We start from the raw sequence: 23,093 nt of genomic DNA, 5'->3' as shown, positions 1-23,093 counted from the left end.
AGGGGGGAAATCTAACACCCAGTACTTTCTGCAGAACTGCTTGGAATAACGTTAGTGAGCTGTTGGTTTTGTTATTTTATAACGAGAATCGATGTGCGTTAAACTAGAGGAGTTCGGGATTCCATTCTCCTATGATCTTGAATACATTTCTGAATCAAGCCATCTGGTTTCCAAGCTATGGTCATTCTGTTAATGGAGAGTTCAATAACAGATGTTATTACTTCTATCTGTAAAATTTCAAAATAAACTTCCTTTGATATTGAAATGCTTCAGATCAATCTGAATAACAGGCTTTGGGTCTATGTGGTCTGTAGTTGGTTGGACTTCACAGAAAATTTCTTTTTGGAATGAATACCCTACGGAAAAATGCTGCATAGATTCCCTTTGGCCGTAAGCTACTCTCTGTAGGAAGTGTTTCTTCCAAATGGGTTTCTGTGATTGTTTGCATGTGAGGACAGACTTTGCAGTTGAACATTTTCTTCAGCGTTACGTCCAGGACTAAGACAATTTTATTTGAGCAAATTAGCCTTGTAATTTAGCACTAATCTCGGTGTGTAGTTTGGGACTAGAAATAAGGGCGAACCAGAACATCATTACATGTAACCTTAATGCTTTAATGTTATAACTTTGGGCAAAGCTAATAAAAAATGCAAAGGACTCTTAAATAATTTAAATTATCTAAAAAATTGAGCATATTCCTTCAAATAATAATGGCTTTCATGATCTGATTTTTTAAAATTCATTTCTCATGTCTTGAATAACTTAGAAGTGTAGATATCAAAGGAAGTTGGAGTTTATTTAAGATTATCAAATGTATTTGTTATCATACAGCATCACTGAAGATTCCATTTTTTAGCCTCATAAGTATAATCTACAATGTTATGCAGCATATAATTCCAGTAACATATTTGATAATGTTATTACAGTGCAGAGTAAACTTTCAGCACTTCCCTTTAAAATAGTGCTCTGTAATGTGGCTCCTGGACTATTTTGAGCCATTAATTAATTCCATTAACTTTAAAAAATAGTCATATTGTGTACCTTTGATTTGCTTTCTAAAATTATATGAAAGCTTCTCTTACCATCTTTACCTCTATGGGGAAATTATTACTTCCACAATGTATGTTCATTACTATGGTCTTTGGGTAAAGGAACGTAGTTGGGATACAATAAACCATGGTAACTGTGATTAAAGTAAAAATTAGGCCATTCCTAAAACTTTCCCCCTCTTCCTAAACGATTGCAGTAGAGAATGTTTACTTCCTCTGGTGCTGTGGTTTATAGCAATAAATACTCTATATTGATTACTACTTAATTCTAATGGAAGTATACGAAGGCTAGAAACTCATTATAGCTTAGCATTTAGTGCCTTAATTTTTAAACAGTTTTTAAATTTTAAAAATTGATGTAATTGCCCCAAATATGCTTCTGTGATTGGATCCATATCATGCTATAAAACTGTTCTCATTTCATATCTTTTCTAAAGATTATTTTGTTCACATTATTTTTCCTGGCACTTCATTGCTATTTTCGCATAACTGAAAATCTGTCATTTCCATTTTAGCTCAGTTTGGAAATATGAAAACCATGTCAGAGCAACACATTAAAGATTAGTATAGGAGCACCAAAAATTAATGGAAGAGAGCCATGAAGAGAGTTTAAATTTAGTCAAATTATTCAAGTGTGCAATTTTGATCCATTAATCTGGTTTGAGACTGCTTAAGAGAGATACTCTCTCTACATGAGGTTTTTCTCTTTCAAGATAGACTGAAGAGAAAACTCTCATCTGAAATAAATACCGTTGTGGTTTTTCTTTTTAAGAAAAGGGTGAAGCAAGAGCTTCCCTAATACTGTGTTATAATTTATTCCTAGTCAAAAACAGATTGCCATTTCCACACCGGGTATTAAAAGCTAGTTATAGTCATTAAAGGTGGTCTCTCTCAGGCTGTGTATAAAGATACTCAATTTAAGATTCATTTTCAAGCTATTTGGGGCCCTGAGGAAAGGTGTTTTCCTTACAAAGGGAATTCCGTGTTTGACTTCATTATTTGTAGGGTTGGGGGTTTTTGTGTTTGTTTGTTTGTTTGGAGATGGTTGCTTTTTTGTAAATAGAAAACGGAGGAGGAGAGCACGGAGCTGGTGTTTCTCCGAACCCTAATACAGTATGTCTTCCTAATGAACCTGCCGCAGTGGCCACAACACAGCTCCCTGCAAATAAACACGCTCCGAGTGATTTAGCCACAATGTCCAGGCTGTGTAAACACCTAATTATTACAATAAAATTGTCAATAAATTTACATTACTGCTCCCTTTTCAAACGTTAACCAACTTTTCCCTGGCTTGATAAAAGGGCATAAATCGTATTTTTACGTGTTGATGGTTTTGTTTCCATCGCCCTTCTCGCTGCACTCTGGACAAAAGCCCGGGAGCCTCAGTGCCCCGGATGAAGAAAACTCCTACAGTTGTTGGTGAATGGAACGTGCTGTGTCCCCTTCACAGAGATGGCCCCGGAGCCTTCACAATCTGATCTTTAGTCACGGCATTAAAAAAAAAAGAAAAGTAGCTGTAAAACCAGGCCGTGCATAGTCACTGCAGCTTCAGACAGACACAAAGAATTAAGGCCTCTTAGAACCCACCCTTAGAATGGGAATTTAAGTTACATTCGAAGCAAAAGATAAAACGGCAAGATGCAGTCATTTCCTTTAACCAAGATTACATCCAGTTTTCAGAATTATGATATCATGTTGAACACGATCGTGGACTAACCCCCACTCCCCGTATTTCTTCTATAACTGGTCCATTAACATTAGAAAAGCAGAGGGATATGGAATTCTAATGAGGTCTGGCCCGGGAGCTCCGCTAGGAGAAGAATGAGCATCGTTCATTTGTATTCTGCAAAGCGCTCAGAAATCCACGCGCATCCCTGTGGCTCCAGCGCGTGGTGCTATCATCTGCTCCTCCTGGGGGGCGGGGGGGGGAGCAGGGAGGGGGAGAGGGGTTGGGGGGGGGCTGCTTTGAACAGCGTCTGAGCTGGGGAAATAGTGAACCGCTTTCCTGCTAGCTGTGACTCTTTAATATGGTCGCTCTGTACAGGCGTTTGCTTTACCTGTTCTCTTCAAGGATCTTAAACACGATGCTTATGCTGGCGATCGCGCAGCCCTGCACCAGGCAGACAAAGGAAGTGGGTGACGTGCACGGGGATGGACGGGCTTTCACCATCCTCAGTAAACATGTCGCTTTTAAGTAAACAATGAGATGACACTGAGGTATTGGTTCATTTAAAAAAAAAAAAAGGCTGAAAAATGCTCCATTTGATCTGATATTAGCTGTTCAGGAAAACTGCCTCCATTTGTGAGTGTGGCTGGTATTCCGAGAAAACAGCCCATTTTGGATCGTTATATTTAGCAAGAGCAAGGAATGAAAGATTTTAGCAAATTGCCACGTAAAATGATCTGCACAAAAAGGCATCGGGGAAGTGCGCGGAGGCCTGTGCCAAACAGATGGCACCCCCTGCTGTGTTTTTGATTGAAAAAGAAAGGTAACATTTGCAGCCGCGTCAAAGAGACAGTGATCAGCTAAACAAATTGGTCTCCCAAGTCCCCCATCGCCGGAGCGAACCCGCTGCAGGGTACAAGTGAGGCTGTATTTCAAAATAATGCTGTGCGCGTCGTTCCCGGGCGCGGGAGAGGGCCCCTTTCCGGGCAGCGCAGGGCGGGCGCGGTCTTTGTTGAAGTCGACCGGCGCGATCTGCCCGAAGAGCAGCCCCGCTCGGCAGCGCGAGGGCCTGTCTTCTCTGATCGCAACCCGACGCCCGCAGATGACACGCGGGAGGACCCAGCAGCTTTTTGTCTGCTGTTCGCTCCCCTGTGTTCGCTCCGGGGTGCACCGGGCAGCAACTGCCAGGCGGCCGACCAGAAAGCAACCAAGAATCAAAACACACGTGCACGCCACCCCGCCTCGCCACAAAGGCACAATCAGAGGGGGAGGGCGATGACCAGGAAAACGCTCCCTGCTCTTGCGTTCAGTTCCAATATACAAACATCACCAATGGCAAAGAGCGTGTCAGTGTGCGGTGTGCGCGCCTGTGCGGGAGGGGGCAGGGTTTGGGGGGGTTTGGGTGTTTTTTTTCTTTTTCTTTCTTTTTTCTTTTTTTTTTTTTCCTCATCTCAGCTGGCAGCCTTATTCCGCTTCAGTAAAGACAAGGTACAGAAATGTCCTTTGGGTGACATTCAAAACTCGATATAAATCCTCGGCTTTATGAGACTGCAGTGCAATAAATTACTTAGCCTAATTGTAGATGTAATGAATTACCATAATTAGTCATGGGCTACATTAAATTAATCAGCATGGTACATTATTTTGCTAAATTACATCTTTGCCTTCCAAAGCCGCCAGTGCAGCAATCAGTGCTTTCTGCAAGAGGGGAACTACGCTATAATGAGAAGCTTTCTGCTCCGAGCACGGTGACAGGATATGAATTTTGATGGGAGGCAGGAAGGTTTGGAAACACCGGAGTTTCAGCTTGTGCCTGAAGTGTCTTTGGTTGTTAATGACACCCGGTCCTCCTGCAGGGGGGCAGTGGGCTGTGTCTGGCCGAGGTTCTGGAAGATTCCCCTCGCAGGGGAAGAAAAACACTTAGATGGTGCTTTAAGGCAAATAATATAGCTGATACAACAAGTCACAAAGCAGTGGGGTGGCAGAAAGATAATGTCTTTGAAAATATTAATAGATTTAGAATGTTCTTTTACATTGGTTGATGAGATTTATAGTTACCAGGTATTTTTTTTATGATGATTATTATTATTCATACCGTTTGGAGCCAAGATAAAGCCTGTAGCTATTTTTGTTTTTTACTTAAACCTCCAGCTGTTCAAGATCTCGCTTCGGCTTCACAGTGGGTGATCTGGAGGCAACCCGCAGACGCTCTAAATATTATTCACTATTCAGGAAAACGCAGGGCAGCTCACAGACCCAGCGTTCTGAGAATATAGGTGCCTGCTCTTGTGAAAGGTCTTCTTTCCCTCCCTACAGTGGGGCTGGGGGGACATTTTGTCAGGGAAACCAGAGAAAATGAGTTACTTCACTGTGTTAACTCTTGGTGTGAAATACCTTTGTAAGCTCCACTCTTTGGAAAAGCAATGTTCGTTCTCAACCCAGTCGCCTGATCCTTTGCCTTCACACGCTGCTGTCGAAGAGCGTTTCTGCGGTGGGATTGTCTTGATCCCAGAGCAAGTTCTTGGGGGTTTTGACAATATTTTCAAGAGCCTCTTGGCTTCAGAGAGGAACTGTTTCCTACCTGCTCATCTGTGGGAGGGAAATACAAGGAAGGTTCTAGGACATCGCTGGTGTTTTGTTTATACATCTGTCTGCCTACACCAAAGGAAGACGAGTTGTCAACCAATGTGCAAGCAGAGTTAGAGTAGAACGTCATGGAGAATGAGTATGATAGGCACAGCATCTTTACATAGTGGAAGTGAATTAAAGCCCCATATCCAGAGAAGCCTACAAATACAGGTTGGTCACAGCTGTAGAAAAATGCCGAGGGATGCAGAAAAGCCCTGTATTGTAATTTGTGTTTTTGTCCTGGTGGGAACCCATTTAATTAGTGCAAGAAGGTATTGAATTTTAGCTTATCGTGCATATTGTTTTCCAGCTGTACTGAAGATTGCCAAGTTCCTAATGGCCTGACCCTGTTCTGTAAATCATCAGTAAATGCGGCATTTACACCGAGCAAAGGCAAAGGGCTCATTCAGTTGGGTTTGTGCTGTCACAGGAACCTGGGCGGAGGGATTAATGGGCTGATGTTAAACATCTGTCCCCTGTCTTTGGGGGGACGTAAACACACAAAGAGGGAATCTAATGCCATCTACTAAAAGATCTTCAATGAGAGGAAGCCCTTGCTAACATTTCCATCCAGTGGCACCGTAGACACATTGCCTCTTTATGCTAAAACCCCACAGCACTAAGGGCCCTATAAATAGTCTCCATGTGACAGCTCGGAGAAGAAGAGAGGTTTCCTCCAGACATTAGTTGTGCTAAAAGATTCATCATTACCTGCAGTCATGAAATAAATCTTTGATACTTACAACTATAATATCCATGCTCTACGTTTTATTGCAGATATAGGTAGACAGTCATTATTTCTGACACTTTCTCAGCATTACAGGGAGGACTCTAGGGGGAAAACTAGTGTACAGTGTTACAGAAATAGATTGATATAACCACATGGAAACCAGTTACTTTATTGAGCCATTGTAACCAAGACAATATTCCCTTAATGATATTAAACAATCACATAGATTTCCAAATTCAATGTAAGACTCTGATCTAAAAACAACCTCAGTTATCTACAAATTAAGTCACCAAGAGGGAAATGTATTTGTTTTACATCATGGTAGTTTAGACAAGATATATTCCTGAATGAGAGTGGGTTTTTTAAGCATTAAAGTTTATTATTATTTAGGGGACATTAAAACAAGACAATGGTCAACAGCAGTCACTTTATAGCACTTGTGGGACATCAGAATTCAGCGTGTTGAGAACCTCCTGTTAAGAGGTCTTGGAGTGGTTACAGTACAGTAGATACTGGTGTCACATAAATTGCAGTAACGTGATATATCATACAGGAGAGGTGTTAAAATTGTCGTTGGCCATGAGCTATTTAAGAGAGAGGCTCCTGCATGCCGTTTTTGAGTCCAGGAAGTGAGTTATGGAATCCAGGAAGAGTCCCCGCTTACCCAGAAGTCACTGCTTTTAGCAATCCTGGTCTATTTTTCAAAATCCCTGACTTAAGAGCCAGGGCAGGATCACAACTTCCCTTTATAGTTTCATCGTACGCCCCTTGGTTCTCTCAATTTCGATGATGCTGTTAGGAGACCCGAGGCTAAAATGATGGGGTGGGACTGCTTTTCGGGGAGAAGGTTGGCCTCACTCAAGAACTCTGGGGTTGAGGTGGGATGGCTGGGACAAGCCCTGAGACTTTCTTCTAGGGCAGGAACCTCAGGGAGCCCTCCCGTCAGTCACTAAACTGGCATGTGTTCTAGCCGCTCTGGAGGGCCATCTGGTAAACCCGGGGACCACCTGCTCTCCCAGACCAGTCCCTGGATCGCTGAACTCAGCTAGTGGTAGCCACTTTGGAAAAGAGTCATCAATTCAAAAGGAATCTGTGTGTTTGCATATTTAAAGCCACAATAATTATTGGTAGACTCTGCATAACAAATGTAATTTCAATTAGGCTGTTTTTCTAAATTAAAAACTATTGCTTGTGGGTAATGAGTATTTCTGGGTGTTTCTTTAAGTGCATTTTTAATGTTTTTATTCTAGGAACATGAAGAGCATTGAACAAAAGATTTGTCCAACTACTACGCAATGCTAACGAACCTGCAGAACCCTTCATCTCTGTGCGAGTCAGCAGAGCAGGGCTGTGGACGCTGATTATCACAGAGATTGTCAACACTGAGCTCCATGGCACTGTATTTAAAGCTGTGTAGTTACACAGGAAATTGTTTGGTTTTCAATAAAAGTTGCAAGGGGTTATCCAAACACTTCTTCACGGCTTCCTATCCATAACATTTGATAAACTTGTGTTTCTTATGTTGAAATAATGTGGAAACTTCTAACCACATTTAGGCTTCTGAATAAAAATAAAAACATGATACAGCCTTCTGGTTGTCTATAAAAAGATGGATTGCACCCCCCAGAATTGGTCACGGTACATAGAATCATGTTAGTGTTTTCCAGAAAATTCTAAAAAGATGGCACTGCATGGAAAAATCAAACCTTGATTTCCTGGCCTTGCCAGCTGGGTTCTGTGGCTTCCGCTGTGTGGGAACTCACCAGCACATGGTCTAGCAGTTGGGACCCTCATTGTGGATGAAGAGAAGTGTGTTTTGTCTTTTTTGCTGCCATCTTGGATGGAACAGCCCTAGAAAAGTGGATATCCGTATGTAATCTCTCTATCGGACACCGTCGCACCGACCTCAGCCTCTCCATGGCATTTCTCTTCTATATCGGAGCCAAGCAATTAAAACTCACCCGCGAAAGCGCCTCTCCGATGCTTGTTTCCTATTTTCTAAAAGCAGGTGGGCTGCTTGCCCTTGAGCCTTGAGAAATGTTGCTGATTGGCTGTTTGTTAGTTTTTAATAATATATGGCATGTATCCAAGGGAGCATTCCGATGACCTCGACAATAAAATGTGATTCTTGGCTGCAAGGTCTGTTGGGGGATGGCAGGCTGCCAGCCACTCATACATCATTTACAGGTGGCTGTTTCTGGCAGGCCGGCGTTAGTTATTGTAAATGAGTGACAGTCCCTATAACTCACCTGTGAGGCTTCCTCGGCTGGCCCAGGGATTCCCAGGTCGCCCGGCCCCTTCACCACATGTGCTCCTCCCTCTCAAAGACCCACTTGCACGGACCCTCCGGTGCAGCTACTGCCTGCCCGGGCTCATCAGAACACCGAGGTACCTTGTATGTGATTGACGATAATTAGGTTTCAACTGCCTCCTGATGCAGAAATACACACCATTACCGCACGGCCAATTCCGCGCCCGCAATCTTGCCTCTGAAAGGGTATTGATTCACTCTTTCACATTTTTAAAAGGTCACAGCAATAATTCCATCTGAACTGTGCTAAGTGAAAATAGTTTGTAGAAATAATATGGTTGCTTCTTCGTCCCATTGTAATTGAAAGCCACAACGGCTTGTTTTGTGTTTTTTTTTCAGTATGTTTTAATTACTTGTGCCTCTGCCCCATCGTGCCCTGATGAAGTGTTCGTCCAGTTACAAAGCAGGCGGCCCTCTGTGGTAATGTTGTCGGATGTGGGGGCGACGGGGACTTGTTTTGGGTTTTGTTTTCCGACGGTAAGGCGAGGCCTAACCAAACATTTGGGTCACACTGCTTTATTCATTTAGGCATTAAAAAGAGGAGAACCTGTTCTGGGCACTGTCCTCTGCCTGCCCGTTTTAATAAGATTGGGCTATATTGGCTCTGGCGAACAGGATGCTAAATTTGCTTACTTGCTGCAAATTTTCATTGTAGCTAAACAGCCCTTTCTGGGTTGACTGAAAAATATGATTCTCATTGGCTATGGGACCATAATAAAATGAGTTCATTATCAGAGTGCGTAGCTCCTAGAGTGTGGCCGCCCTAGCAGGTGACAGGGAACTATGAATGATAAAGCATACGTTGCCGGAATTCTCAGAGTGCACAGCCGTTTTCCTACGTCTTCATCTTTTCCGAGGAAAAGAGTTTGAAAGTGCTGGTATTGCATGTTTTGTGAAAGTGGGTGATCAGATTGTAGGCTCCGAGCTACTCGGTAGATCTCTCCCAGTTAGAGGGCAAAAAAAAAAAAAAAAAAAAAAAAAAGTCTCAGCTGTTTCTAGCTTCAAAAATGAGCCCGTCATTGTACTTGCAAACTGAGGGACACATTCTCATCCTGCGTGTGGGGATTTACGCACATAATTACCATTAATGCTAATGGCGTTTATGTCTGTACAGCCCCGCACATCAAGATGAAAATACATTTCCGTGTCTTCCCGCTGTGAAAGTCCATTTACTATCATTCATTTTACAACTTATTTTTTAAGACGATGTCCGCATTCTGTCTTGGCGTACAGCTGCCTGGTGAAAAGTAAATGTGGGAAATATTGGGAAGAGATGTGATCACTAAACTTGTTCCTGGGGGTGAAATATTGCCGAACTCAAATCCATTCGTACTCTCGAAACACAACGCTCCATTCGGCTTGGAGACCGCTGGCACGCTCTTCATTGTGTTATAAATGTGTCAGCCTAATGGGACATTTTGTAGATGTTTTCCTTTTTAAGTGCTTTCGCAGGAGTAGGTATTCCATTGATCCAAAAATTCATCTCAGCGTTTCGTGCCTTAGACGAGAATCATATGTTTAATGTCTTATCAGGAATTAAGTGGTGGGAGGTGCCCTTCAACTCTTCAAGGGAAGACAATCCACTCCCCGCTGAACTCTGCTCTCTTCTGGCCTTGGGAACATCTCAGGAGCAGGGCACGGTTGGCAGCTGCAAACATCCGTGGTCATCAGAATCGGAGGGAATTCCATCTCTTCATTGATTATGTGATCGTCTTTATGCATCAGGCCCAAAAGCCTATTGAAAGGCGTCTTCGGGTCTATGCTGGCCAAGCAAATTCAGGTCCGGGTCTTGACTGATCTCTCCTGGGACTCGGACCATTAAAGGGAAGGAGTGGCTCTGTCTCACCTGTCCGCTGTCTGAAACCCTTATCGTGGAGCCCAACCCAAAGCAAAGGATTTCGTGTTTAACGCATAGAAACGGGGGTGGGGGGGCAGGCATGCAGAAGTCCTTCCTGTGGGGGCTCTTCGGGTCTCCTCAGGGGTGCACAGCCTTCCCTGGAGGGGAGAGAAAAGCTGCACAATGGACCTCAGATGTCTGCTCGGCTGCTCAGAGGAGCAAGGTCACTTCTGGATGAGCTAAAGATGGCCAGCCGTGCCCAGCGGGGTGCCTCCAGACAAGCCACCGGCCCTCTCTCCGCCTGTTTCCTCACTAGTGAGACTGGGCAGGGGGAATACTGAGTGTCTTACCACCTTGAGATTTTATAACCAGTGCCATGTTGTTTTAGGCTTTTATGAATATTGGGAGTATGTGAACGACAACCAATAACCAGAGGAAACACGGGCTTCCAAGGGACTAGTGCAGAGGAGGAGGCAAGACTCCAGAGTATTGGAAGCCTTGACACAGTACCCGGCGAGGCAGATAAGATACAGTCCAGAGCCCAGTTCCCACGTCCACACCCCCAGCCTGATAGGTGGTTGCTTAGCCTTCAACTCGGTGACCTGACTGTTAACAGCCTGTCTGCTGCAGCTGCTGTCAGTGACCCTGGCATGGATTTCCAGGGGCAGAAGGCAGCGGGCACCTGTGAGGAAACCGCCAGTGGCGTGGCCTTACCTCGCCAATCACCAACGTTTTCTGGGCTTTTCCTCCTGAGATCACCATGTCCTCAGTCACAGAACTCTTGAGCTCCGCAGACCTTGCCCTCCCAATGCCCTTGATTCTAGGAATGTTTTGTTTTTCCTCAATGCTTTGGCCCCTTCCACTCCACATGCATTACAGGTGTTTTCGAAAAGACTATTATTCCATTTAATCACGTGGGTCACCTTATTCCCATTTTTTAGAAATAGGGCTTCGTTAGCATTGAGTTAGTGCTTCTTGGGCACCTACTGTGTCTCAACATAGGGCAAGGGCTTGGGGATAGAGTTGAATGAAACACTGTCTGTGGTCCTAGGACAGCGGTTCTCAACCTTTCTAATGCCGCGACCCTTTAATACAGTTCCTCATGTTGTGGTGACCCCCAACCATAAAATTATTTTCGTTGCTACTTCATCACTGTAATTTTGCTACTGTTCATCAATCGTAATGTGAATATCTGTGTTTTCCGATGGTCTGACCCACAGGTTGAGAACCGCTAGCAGGGTGGCCAGTGAGGGGTGTTACCTCAAACCCAAGTCTTCCGACACCAGACCTTATACCTCTCCACCATGCGCCTCCTCAGAGCCACAAGTCAAGACACCGGTGTTCCTGGTAAAGCCTCCTCCACGTGTTCCCTGATTCTGAGATGCACCTGCTGTTGTACTTGAGAGAATACGAGGGCCACGGTGGGTCAGAGAGGCTGGTAAGGTGGTTGACCCAAGTCTGGGCCTTGTTGGACTCATGCCTCCTTCAGATGCAGGGGCCAGGGCAGCTCACCTGCTCTCGAAGTTTCCAGCCTCACTGTTGTGTACTTTTCTGAACTCACACGGTTGAAAAATATCAAGGTCAGAACATGATTGAAGAACCTCTTCCTCTCTTTTAAGTTGTCGCGCTTATATGATATTGTTTTCCACGAAAGAAGGTTCTCTTAAAAATGAGGTTGAGGTCCCTAAAGAAATTGCTTCAATCAGCAGCAGGGCTTAATGACTGTTAATGGGAAGTGGAGATAGGATAGTAAGTGTTACTTTGATTAATAAGAGAACTGCAGAGAATTTAAATTGTGCCACTGATGGATTATTTTCTTCAAGCTTGATAAGCACTTCTCATTTGTTCTTAAATTTGGTCAATACTGTTAAAGGCAGCAAAATGAAGTATAATTAATTCTATTACCGCTGCTCAGACCAAGTGTTACTAAGAAACAGATTATGATGCAGACGACGGAAGTCACAGTGTTGACAGTTTGATGCTGCGAATACCTGTCACTGCTTGTTAGCCTGAAAGAAGGAAGAAAATATTTCTGGTTCCCGATTTCGAGAAACCTAAACCTGTTTTGCTTTTCATGTGTGCCTGTTCTGCTGAGCCAATCCAGGGAATATCAATAAGATGATCGCTGCCACGAGAATTATCCTGCTGTGGAAGTATAGAGAGTAAATAAAACACTGAGATAATACATCCGTCAAAACGTTAAGAGCCGGATGCTCATTTGGATTAATCACTAAGAAAATGGGATATTGATTTGATGTTGAGAGAAAGCTTTACATGTCTCCCCTTTTCAATGATTCTGCCCCGTATTATGAACCATGCTTTTCTTTACCTTTGCCTTTTATTCAGGACTATATGGTAGCAGTTGACTTTTGGAGAAAAGGTACCTTAATTTAGTAGGCAGTTTGGCTCACTGTACTAACGCCGAGGATGGCAGAAAATCAGACCTATGTCTCCCTGGTTTTCTGTAAACAGCGGGCTGCACCAGTGTTTTCTGAATATCTTTCATCCCCTTGACCCCTTCTAAATCTATCCCTACCTATTTAGGGACACAACTCACTTTGTAAGTCATGCTAACAGTCAGGCCTGCGTGTGGATTGATATATACAAGGTGTTATCTACTGGAGTTCAGCTTCTTCCGTATCTTTCTCTGTCTTGCTGCTCATTCTCCAGGGTGTCCTTGCTTAACTCAAGGAGCCTTGCCAAGCCTTAAAGTGAAAATAAACTCATTCCTCTTTATGTTGTATTTTTAAAGAGACTGTGCTATGTGTCAGTCCTGCTTCACTGAATTCACCCATAACGTCAGGCTCTCACACCTTCAGAGAGCCCGGAATCCGACTCCCGCTGAGCACCTGCCCTGCTGCTTGCCAGCTCCGTGTCCAGGTCTTGTGCTTCTTCCAGCTCATGTAAAGTCACTGGGTGAGTCATCTTGGATGAATAGGGAACCAAGAGTGGTGGGCTAATGGTGCCATTGTAAAGTTCTCTGAAGTTCAAATTCTGTTATTAAAAATGTAAACCTTATCTATTATGAATTGAGGACTAATTCTCTTGCCCAGGTGTCTCATAAACATAATTTCTAAAGATGGAAGAATTACAGGAAGTGCATTTTCTGCCCAGAATATGAAAATCATTCTGTTCTAGAAGCTGTTGGCTAGACAGGGCCAGCAGGCTGCCAGGAGCCCAGGCTCCGAGGCTACTTCTGCCGCTGCATCGCCAAACGACCTTCATCCCCCTGGGACTAAGTCCTCTCCTCTCTAAGGTGAAGGTTTGACCCAACTGACCTCACACCCTTTCACCCTTGGAAATGCTGGTCTTTGAGGAAAACATCAACATTAAGATGTTGAAACGACCCTTTGAAAGCTGTTGGCTTAGAAAGAAGTGGTCTACACAGACACGGAAATAGCCACGATGCTTCAAGGTCATGACCTCCCAGGATGGACAATTCACTCTGCTGATGGAGAGTAGCCTCTGCAACATGCCCAGCCCTGGGCTCCGTGCTGGAAACAGGAGGGTGAGCCAGCCCTCCCGTCTCTGCCTTTTAAGAGGCTCTTCGCTGCTGGGGAGGCCGGCAGTAAGCGAGCAAGCGCACACACCCTCACCTCAAGGAAGTAAGATCATCCTTTAAAAAGCGGTTGAAGAGATGCAAACCAGGAAATGTTTGCATGAGACAAATGGGATCAGAGCAGGCTCCCTGGCAGGGGGAAATGAACAGTGAGAAAAGTCACCACCGAAGAGGAGGGGACCTGAAGGCAGAAAGAGGATGGTACCACTGTGTCGTCTCATTGCCTTGTCTGAGTGTTTCTTTTCTATGACATATGCTTACAAGGTGCTCCTGTCAATTCAAGGAAAACCAAGCAGAGAAAAGATGGTTTCCATAGCTTTTATCCAGTCATTCTCACCTACAGCAACTGCAATAATTTTGACTCCGTTTTTTCCAGATTGATGCAGACGAGTCAAGTTTCAACACTTTGAGTTGGGTTATTTCCGTTCCTGTTGTATATCTGTGTGTGCCCGTGGACTCTGGTACAACTTCCGACTCTGGAATTGCTGTGTGATGCTCGGAGGTGTGAAACGGCATCTCGATGCTGCCTTTCCTCGGTTACGATAGATAAATGCTGATGGCAGGCAGCCGTAAAACAAGTCATTACATTCTCTGTGCGAGCGCGCCCCACACATTGCTGGAAGCTACAGACATCACCCCAGGCCCCGGGGAAAACCCTGCGGATGGTGAGAGAGCACTGGCATCCCAGCTTCCTTGTGCCAAATGGGAAAACGGGGGCATGAGAGACCAACAAAAACTGGGGTGCAGTTTCACTGCCCGTCCATTCTATCCTCCGCTCTTTCTGCTGCCACCCTAATGAACTCCTGGGTGAGCCAGAAACCTTTGAAACATGGTAGCCATTGACAAACAGGAGCTCTCGTGCTCTTTGCGATCCAGTGACCCTATAAACCAGCTAAAGGGTTGGAGGAACCATGAACCCCCTCCAGGGCTGCCGTTGGATGATTTGACTCCAGTGTCGCTGTGGCGATGCGGAGCTGGGCCTGGGCACACAGAGGCATGGAGGGGTGGCGGATGGGGCCGCATAGCACGTCTGCTGCTTGACTCTTGGGAGGAGAAATGAAAGGAACCGTCCTCTCATTTAGAGGGCCATCCTCCAGGACCCCAGCCTGGGATAGATTTGAAGCTCCGCGGTACGGGGTACCCCTTCTTCCCGGGGCTTTTAATGGGCTCTGGGTTGTCAAAGACGCCGCTCTGATAATGAGGCTGCGCCCGCGTGCGGGGAACCCTCTGTAATGAGGGAGGAGCGCGATTTGTTACAGTTATGTGGTTACTTGGCCATAATATCTTTTTGAGGTTTATTAAATCATATAAAATTTCAATTTACACTGTAATATTCTATAAAAGATGGAGCACGCAGCAGTAATAAGTAGGACAACATTTCTTTCATTTATGACTCGTATTGTAGATTGTGTTCACACCGCCACATCCAGCGGCAGGCTTATTTATGCCGGGACAGTCGTTTTCCATCTCCAATTTAATTCTGTAAAAGTTAATTACAAATTAGAATAAAATGAAGGCCGTTATGGAAGGCGGTGGAAGGCTGAGATCGGGTGTTCGGGGGATATTGACGCGGCGGCTCCTGCGGAGGTCACTGTCACAGACACCCCGTGGCTGGCCGGCTGTCGCACCCGTGGCGGCCTCGTGGGAGAACAGCAGCTCCTGGCTTCATCACTGGGCAATGACCTGGGCTGGAGGGACAGAGGGGACCACGGGTCATTCCAGTGAAGCCCCTTCCTTTCCTTTCCCAGGACTGGGAGCAGAAAGGCTACCTGACCTGCCTTGGTCCCCAGCAGGGTGCTGACAAGGGAGGACTGGAGGCCGGGTCTCCTGACACCAGGTCAGGCACCTTCTGGTCCCGTTCATGAGCACGTACATTTGTTTCTGCCTTAAAAACGGGGGACGGGCCTTCAAGAAGGCAGAGAGTTTCTCCACATTCCATCCCAAGTCCCTGGGTGCCTCCGAGATGGGAAACGGAAATGCAGTGTCCCTCAGATGGCACCTTCTCGCCGGCCGTCCAGGTCCTGTCGAAGTGTTGGTCTGTCTCGTCGTTGGTGACAACATGGACTTCCTACCCAACAAACCGGCCGAGGAGCCAGTTATAACCCCGCGGGGTCCCTCCTGCCAACCTGGCCCCAGGAGAGAAAGGAACCACAGCAGAAGTGGAAGAAAGCCCCAGCTCCGGGGTGTGAGCCCCAGCCCTTGGTTTAGGTTCCCTGTCACTTCGCCACACGCGCTGTCCCCGTGCAGGGACCTGGTCGCGTGCACTGTGCCCTCACTGAGCAGGCGGGTGAGCCCTGTGATGCCGCGGATTGTCCCCCACATTCACTCCTCTCCCTCCAGTCCAACGGTCTCTCTCCTTCCCCCGCTCCCCACCGCACTTGAACCATCGCGGGGCCCTTTGAAATATCAAGATCGACTTGCTAGGCCAAAGGCTTTTATATTTAGCTTTTAATAGAGCAAAAGTGACTCTAAATTTGTTAATATTCTTTAGGTTACATAGGACAAATTACAGATAAGTGAATCAGTAATGAAATTTGTAATGAGAATTTCTCAAGTATGAAATGTTGGTGCAAGGAAAGTTAATTGCGGGATTTTACAGCCATTATAGTTTATATCATAAATGCAAAAAGGACGAGGGCCATTTAATTACAGTAGGAACACACTAAATTTTTATGGAGTGCCATTTTGTTAAAGAGGTACTCGGAGCATTAAGAACAAATACCATCCCAACAGCGGGTCCAGGTAGCTTTGGCAACATCAAATAAATATGCTATCGCTACAGAATTGTTCCTTAGATACTGTAATTGACACGATGACTAATGAGATGGGTTTATTCTCACAGCTCCACGTGCTCAATTTACAGTGTCTGAAAGTTATCTTTTCTGTCATCCATAGACCTGGAAGGAACCAGAAAAATCCCTCTTGGAAAACACTGTCTTCGCTGCTTCTCTAATTAACCTTCAAAAATGCATTTTGAAATATAGAAGTTGGTGCCTGGCATAGAAATTGGATTGTCTCAGAAAAAAAAAAAAAAAAAAAAAAAGACCCAAGTGCTAATTTGTTCCTTATTAAATATCTGACATGTCAAAATTACAGGCAGTTAATGTTCCCGTGCTTTCAGCGGGGCTGGGTCAGCCCTTCCTATGAGCTGGGGACAGTGGGGTGGTTCTGGGGACTGGTTCTCCCAGTGCTGGCCTCCCTAACCCACGCTTCCCCCGCCCCTTAATCTACCCCTGTGCTGGGGGGTCAGATCCGAGGGTCTCTACTGGAAGGAAGATGTCGAATGGGACAGGCATAGGATCCTGGGGTACCCCCATCCCTGTTCTTACCCCAGGCCTCAGGAGCTTCCAGAACAGAAGAGAAGATTTTGTGGAGAAAAGCTCTGTATTCACTCTGGATCCCTGTGCACGTTTCCGCTTGTTTTGGAAACCAGGGCAGTTGTCCCTGCCTCTGTTATCCAGTGAAGTCCCAGGGAGGAGATTCTTCTAGGCCAGTGGTCGGCAAACTGCGGCCCGCGAGCCACATGCAGCTCTTTGGCCCCTTGAGTGTGGCTCTTCCACAAAATACCACGTGCGGGCGCGCACGTACAGTGCGATTGAAACTTGGTGGCCCATGCGCAGAAGTCGGTTTTCGGCTCTCAAAAGAAATGTCATTCGTTGTACTGTTGATATTTGGCTCTGTTGACGAATGAGTTTGCCGACCACTGCTCTAGGCAATTTTTTTTCCTACCAGAAGCACATGAAATATATACATGGGGTCTCCTCTGTTTAATCAGTGGAACCAAAATTCAGGGGCTGTTGGGTTAGGGTTAGGGTTAGCATTAGGGTTGCGGGTCATGTGTCATTTAACTTTCTTCAGCCCACTCCCTGTGTTGGGTCTTTTATGTCAGTGTTTCTCAGGCGTAAGGGTGCACCCCCCCCAACCCCCACTGACCCTCTCGATCTTGTTAAAATGCAGACCCTGGGTCAGCAGGTCTCAGATGGGTCCTGAGGCTCCTCATGTCTAACAAGCACCGGTCCTGCCCATGGCCCTGGCCCGTGGACCACACGCCAAGTAGCAAGACCTTATGTGGTACCTGGGACTCAAGCTCCATGAACCCGTTCCTTTGATATGGAAGCAACATGCTTGGCCGTGATGTGCAAAAAAATCCCCAGAAAAAGCTGACGTATCTCAGGCTCTGCATTCTCCTGCTTACCACACTGTCTAATTCCTGATCTAATTATAAGGCAACAACATAAAAACATTAAAGTATGTTTACTGATGCATCGGATTCATTAGCAAACAAAAGCTTTGCATTTCCCGAGGAGCAGAGCCTAAACCTTCGGAGAACACCTGCTGTGCAAGGAAGATTAGATGAGGGGATTTGCCGAGTCCTCTGATGTGTGCGAGGCTTGGTTGAAGCTAAAGTCGCCGTAGCCTCAGTGGATTTTGATTTTACTTCCACCTGAGGAGGGCTGATGCGACCTGGGATATCTTCATGGGAGTGATCGGTGTGTGCACAACACAGTATTGACTCTGCAAAACCCCTAGGACCGATGGCCGGTTTTCCGAATTGAACTCCTGTTCATGCATGTAGAACCAACTCATTGTCACACAGTTACTCCTGCATGCCTCTAAAAAGGTCTTTATAAAATACATACGCTTGAAAGTCCACAGAAGACAGGAAACACGTTTTCACACCAGCATCAGGACCCTATATTAAGCAAGTAAACGTTGTAAAGGAATGTCCCATGGTCAGTGTCACTGTATTCAGTTAGCACACCATTTCTACAGCACACTTAGTAAATAAATAGTGAATTAACTCAAATGTCCCGGAGAAAAAAAATATTCTATCGAGTTAGCAGCAAGCTCTTGCCCAACAAGACATCTATAGGACGAGGGGCACACTGTCTTCTATAAAAGGAAGACTTGCCTTGTGCCTGCCTCAGAGACCACTCGTGGATTGTTGGGAAGGACCCCTGATGTCGTCCAAGAACCTCATGCAGGCTTGAAATCAGGGCATTATCTTTCCTTCACCCACTCCCTCTGATTTCATTCGATTATCTAGGCTGATGCCATGTCTGATTCTGTGGTTCTGGAATTTATTTTCATATCAAACCCTTCCCCTGCTCTCCATCCTCATGGGCCCCAGCCCAGGTCCTCCTTCTCTCTCAGCTGAGTATTGCGCCAGACTCCCACCTGCCCCTGAAGCCATCACTTCAAACTCCGCTCTGTGCTGCTGTCAGGGAAACTCCCTAAAGCCCAGCTTTGATCACACCACAGTGCCTTCCACGGGCCACCACGTGGACAGCAGATGCCTCCACGTGGCCTTGGTCCAGCCTACCACCTTGTCCCTCTTATGCACCCACCTGAACTCTATGGTCCAGGTTGTATCATTGTTCCCCCGGAGACCTCCCTCCCTCTCCCCACTTTGAGCCTCTGATCTTACTCTTCTCTCAGCCTAGGTTCTCAGCCCACTCTGCCCCCCAGGCTTTGCCTCCTGCCGTCTCACTTCTCTCTCAAAACCCATCCTTCCTCCACCACGCCTTTCCTGACCCCACAGAAGGACATTATCACTGGTGATGCACCACATTCTGCCCCGTGAGGCATAGTCTTGTCATAGTCTCCGCGTGGTGTCATCCTAGTGGCTTACACTGCCAGTTGGGGCCATGACTTGCCATGGACAGGTGCAGGGAGTGGAAGTGATGTGTGTCCCTTCTGTGATGAGCATGTAACTGCTGGAGTGAGCCCCCCACCATGTCTCCCCATTCCCTCTCCTTAGAGACCCTCAGTGTTCAAGGTGGTGGCTGCTGTGTCAGCCTTGGTCCTTGAGTGACTGTGGTGAGCAGAGACCCCAGCTGGCCTGCAATGGACATGTAGCATGAGTGACAAACAAACTTTGGACAGTTTAAGTCATTGAGGCTTTGAGGTTGTTGCCACAGCAAAACCAAAGTCCCCTGAGCTATAAGATCCAGGCAGCGCCCTAACCGGTTGGCTCAGTGATTGAGCGTCAGCCTGAGGACTGAAAGGTCCCAGGTTCGATTCTGGTCAAGGGCATGTACCTTGGTTGCGGGCACATCCCCAGTAGGAGGTGTGCAGGAGGCAGCTGATTGATGTTTCTCTCTCATCGATGTTTCTAACTCTCTATCCCTCTCCCTTCCTCTCTGTAAAAGTCAATAAAATATATTAAAAAAAAATCCAGGCAGCTAGGAATTTTGCCGACGAGAAACGTCTATGACATCAACCACAGCACCTACGTGTGATGGGAACTCAGAAATCACCAGTGGGATGAAATGTAATAAGCCTGCACCCTGGAGCAGATGATGAGGCAGGAATGGCAGCGAGCAGGCCGGAGGTGCTGTCTGGTGGCCGGGAGCAGACGCTCTGGAGTCAAAGCCACCACTTAGCAGCTTCATGATTTGGGCAAGTGCCTCCCTCCCTTCCTGCACCCCACCACCACCGCACCATCCCCCGTGCCCTAAGCTTCCATTTCCCCACCATGGAGGGGATAATAACATAACCTCTGTTAGAGGCAGAATCGTCCAGGTTCTTATGAGGATTGAGTGAGATCATGTGTAGGCACTTTGTAAACAGCCAATAAATGTTGGCTGTTATCAATTGCTACTATTGTTATTATTAATGCAGCTGGTCTGCCAGTACCGCTGTGGAATTTACTGCAACTTAACGACAGGACTGGACAAGGAAGAAATAGCTGGAAATCAAATAGTGTTAGAATCGGAGTTGCTGTGGCTGGGACAAGAAGACTCCATGCTGAGGGTTGTGCTGGCTGAGGGCCCTGGCTGCTGCCTCCCCCGGTCTGCTGGCCAGGCCACCCGGGGGCCCAGCTCTTCACAACTGGATGGCAGAGGAACCAGTGGGGCCAGCAGCGGCTTCTCCAGGACCCTGAGTGGATCGGCAACACTGGGCTCTTTGCCCACATCTGCTCTTGAAGCCCTGTCTTTATTTTTGTTTTTTAAAATATATTTTTATTGATTTCAGAGAGGAAGGGAGAGAGAGATAGAAACATCCATGATGAGAGAGAATCATTGATCAGCTGCCCCCTGCATGCCCCGCACTGGGGATCAAGCCCATAACCTGGGCATGTGCCCTGAACAGGAATCCAACTGTGACCTCCTTCTTGGTTCATAGGTCGAGGCTCAAGGACTGAGCCGTGCCAGCCGGGCTTGAGGCCCTGACTTGAACTCCATGAACAAGGTGTGCGTGTTGTGACCAAACACTGAGCACCAGCTCGTGTCACCAGCAGGAAAGAATAATAAACAAATGTGTTCTTTACCGCTAATTGGCCTTCTATTTTTACCTGCAACCATTTCTTGGAGCCAGAGAAGTCATATGTAACCCATTGTGGCCCCCAGGAAGGGAGCTGTATTGGCCTGGACTACATTTTCTGTGTTCCACCTTTTACCGGGGTCCTAGACACAAGATTTCTTATACGGTCACCTGCAGGCAGGCCTAAGTCTTATTTACACTAGCCTATGCTTGTCCTTCTTAATAAAAGGATAAACAGAACTCAGATATCTCCTCTGCATTTATTTATTGTCATTTATTGAGTGGCCACAGTCCCTGCCCCCAAGAAGCTGACAGTTAGGAAGAGGTTCAGGCAAACGCTGACTTGGTGGCTCAGGGGAACTCTGGCAGAGGGCAGAAGCTTCTAGAAGATCCCACGGGGCTCTGGCGTGGCTCAGGTGAATGTCTTTGTCCTTGAATTGGTTGAACACAAAGAAAAAGTGCTGATCAAGCTCATGGGTTGAGTACACCCATGGGAGAAACAGCTACCTTGTAGGGGACACAATCAGGATTCCTAATGTCCTCGATGGGCGGAAGCCACAAGGAGGAAGCGAATAAAAATCAAGGCCAAGTCCTGCGTTCAGGTGCACGGAATCCAGCACACAGAGGCAGGCACGGACGTCCACGGGAAAAGGGCCTGTGGGTTTCGGCCGGTGTGAGCTCAGCGTGTGCCAACCACACGGGTGTTTGCTTCACTTCGAAGAGCAGTTTTGAGGTGGATTAAGATGGTGGTGTGCCTATAAACAATCTGAAATGAGCAGCACTTAACCAGGAAAAGAAATGACCCCAGAGGACTAGAGATGTGTTCAAAAATGTCAAGGACTGTGAAGTTAAAAACGGAGAATGCAGGTTCTGTCTCTTCCTGGGGTTGATGTCAGCTTAGCACAAGGTGTCTCGAACTAGCGCCATCCAGTGGTGGCAGAGGGAACGGAACAGAAATGAGCCGGTGGTGAAAGCATCCTTCCTGCCAGGTGGCATCCCCATCCCCCAGGGATCCAGGGCAGGCTGAGGCGTTCCGGCGCCTGTCCCGGGGACCAATCTCCAGTCTACACCAGAATCATGAATAGGATGGATCTACTCTGCCGTGGGATTTTCTGCTTTCTTATAAGGACACACTTTAAATTTAAAAATGGAAAGCAGTGGAAAACTAGGATTAGCTTTCCATACATTTGCCCTGATACATATTTAAACGTACGAGTATATGAAACATGTGTTCAGGACAACAAAGGCCAATCGGTACACCAAGCTGTTAGCTCTCTTGCTGGGTTTACAGACCAGACCTTGCCACACGCTGTGCTATGACTGGGCATGAGCTGCCGTTCCAGAAACTGCGGTGACTGGGTGCCCGTCTCGCACGGCCTTCTCCAAGCCCCTGGACAGCAGATGAGGGGAAATGCCAACGTGCCGGAAGTTTATGTGGCTCTTTTCTCCTGTATAATAGATGGCTCTGTGGAGTCGTGTGCTTCGTGCTGTGACAATTCATTCCTGCACTTGTGACAGGACCGCTGGCTGGTTTCACTAAGCTCAATTAGGAGAAAATGCATATTTTAATCTGCCCCGCGGTGAGGTAACACTTTGCTCAGTGGCCTTGGCAAACTGGCCAGTTAACCGTTTAGGTGGGTGGAGGCTTTCTCTCCAGCCTGCCTTTCGGCTGCCAGCAGCCTCTCTATTCCCGTTTTGTTGCCAACACTTCCCAGGCTTTGGAGTATAAACAATGAAGGTCCACTCCATCATTCTTTGAGCCACCGTGCTGCAGCCTGGCCTCCACGGTGGTGGCCCACGTCTTGTCTGCTGGCAATGAGCTCGGTGCTGGGTGCACCACTTGAAATTCCTCTCCTCTCTCCTTGCCTGGCCTGGGCGGGGAGAGCCCAGGGCGGAAGCCTGCACGTGGCCTTCCTGCTGGGTCTGCTGTTTCTACCCCCGGGCCCAGGGCAGGATCTGGGGCCTGCCTTTGCTGGAACTGGAAAGCTGGGCCAGGCCGCTCAGCACCCACCCTGGAATCCGACAGATGCCGGCGCCTTGAACTGGC

General features: G+C 46.7%; 1 protein-coding gene across 1 annotated transcript in view; it reads left to right on the top strand.

Annotated features, from left to right (window-relative positions):
• Positions 1 to 7,661, top strand: part of SKAP2 (src kinase associated phosphoprotein 2) — a 298,781-nt gene extending 291,120 nt beyond the window's left edge. The window contains exon 12 of the mRNA XM_080663558.1: positions 7,324 to 7,661. Coding sequence (XP_080519684.1) covers positions 7,324 to 7,341 — 18 coding nt within the window. The 3' untranslated portion in view covers positions 7,342 to 7,661. The remainder of the gene's footprint in view (positions 1 to 7,323) is intronic.
• Positions 7,662 to 23,093: the final 15,432 nt, after the last annotated feature.

Source organism: Plecotus auritus, assembly GCF_963455305.1.
Source record: "Plecotus auritus genome assembly, chromosome: 4".
Classification (NCBI taxonomy): domain Eukaryota; kingdom Metazoa; phylum Chordata; class Mammalia; order Chiroptera; family Vespertilionidae; genus Plecotus; species Plecotus auritus.
This window is presented reverse-complemented; position numbering and strand designations above follow the sequence as displayed.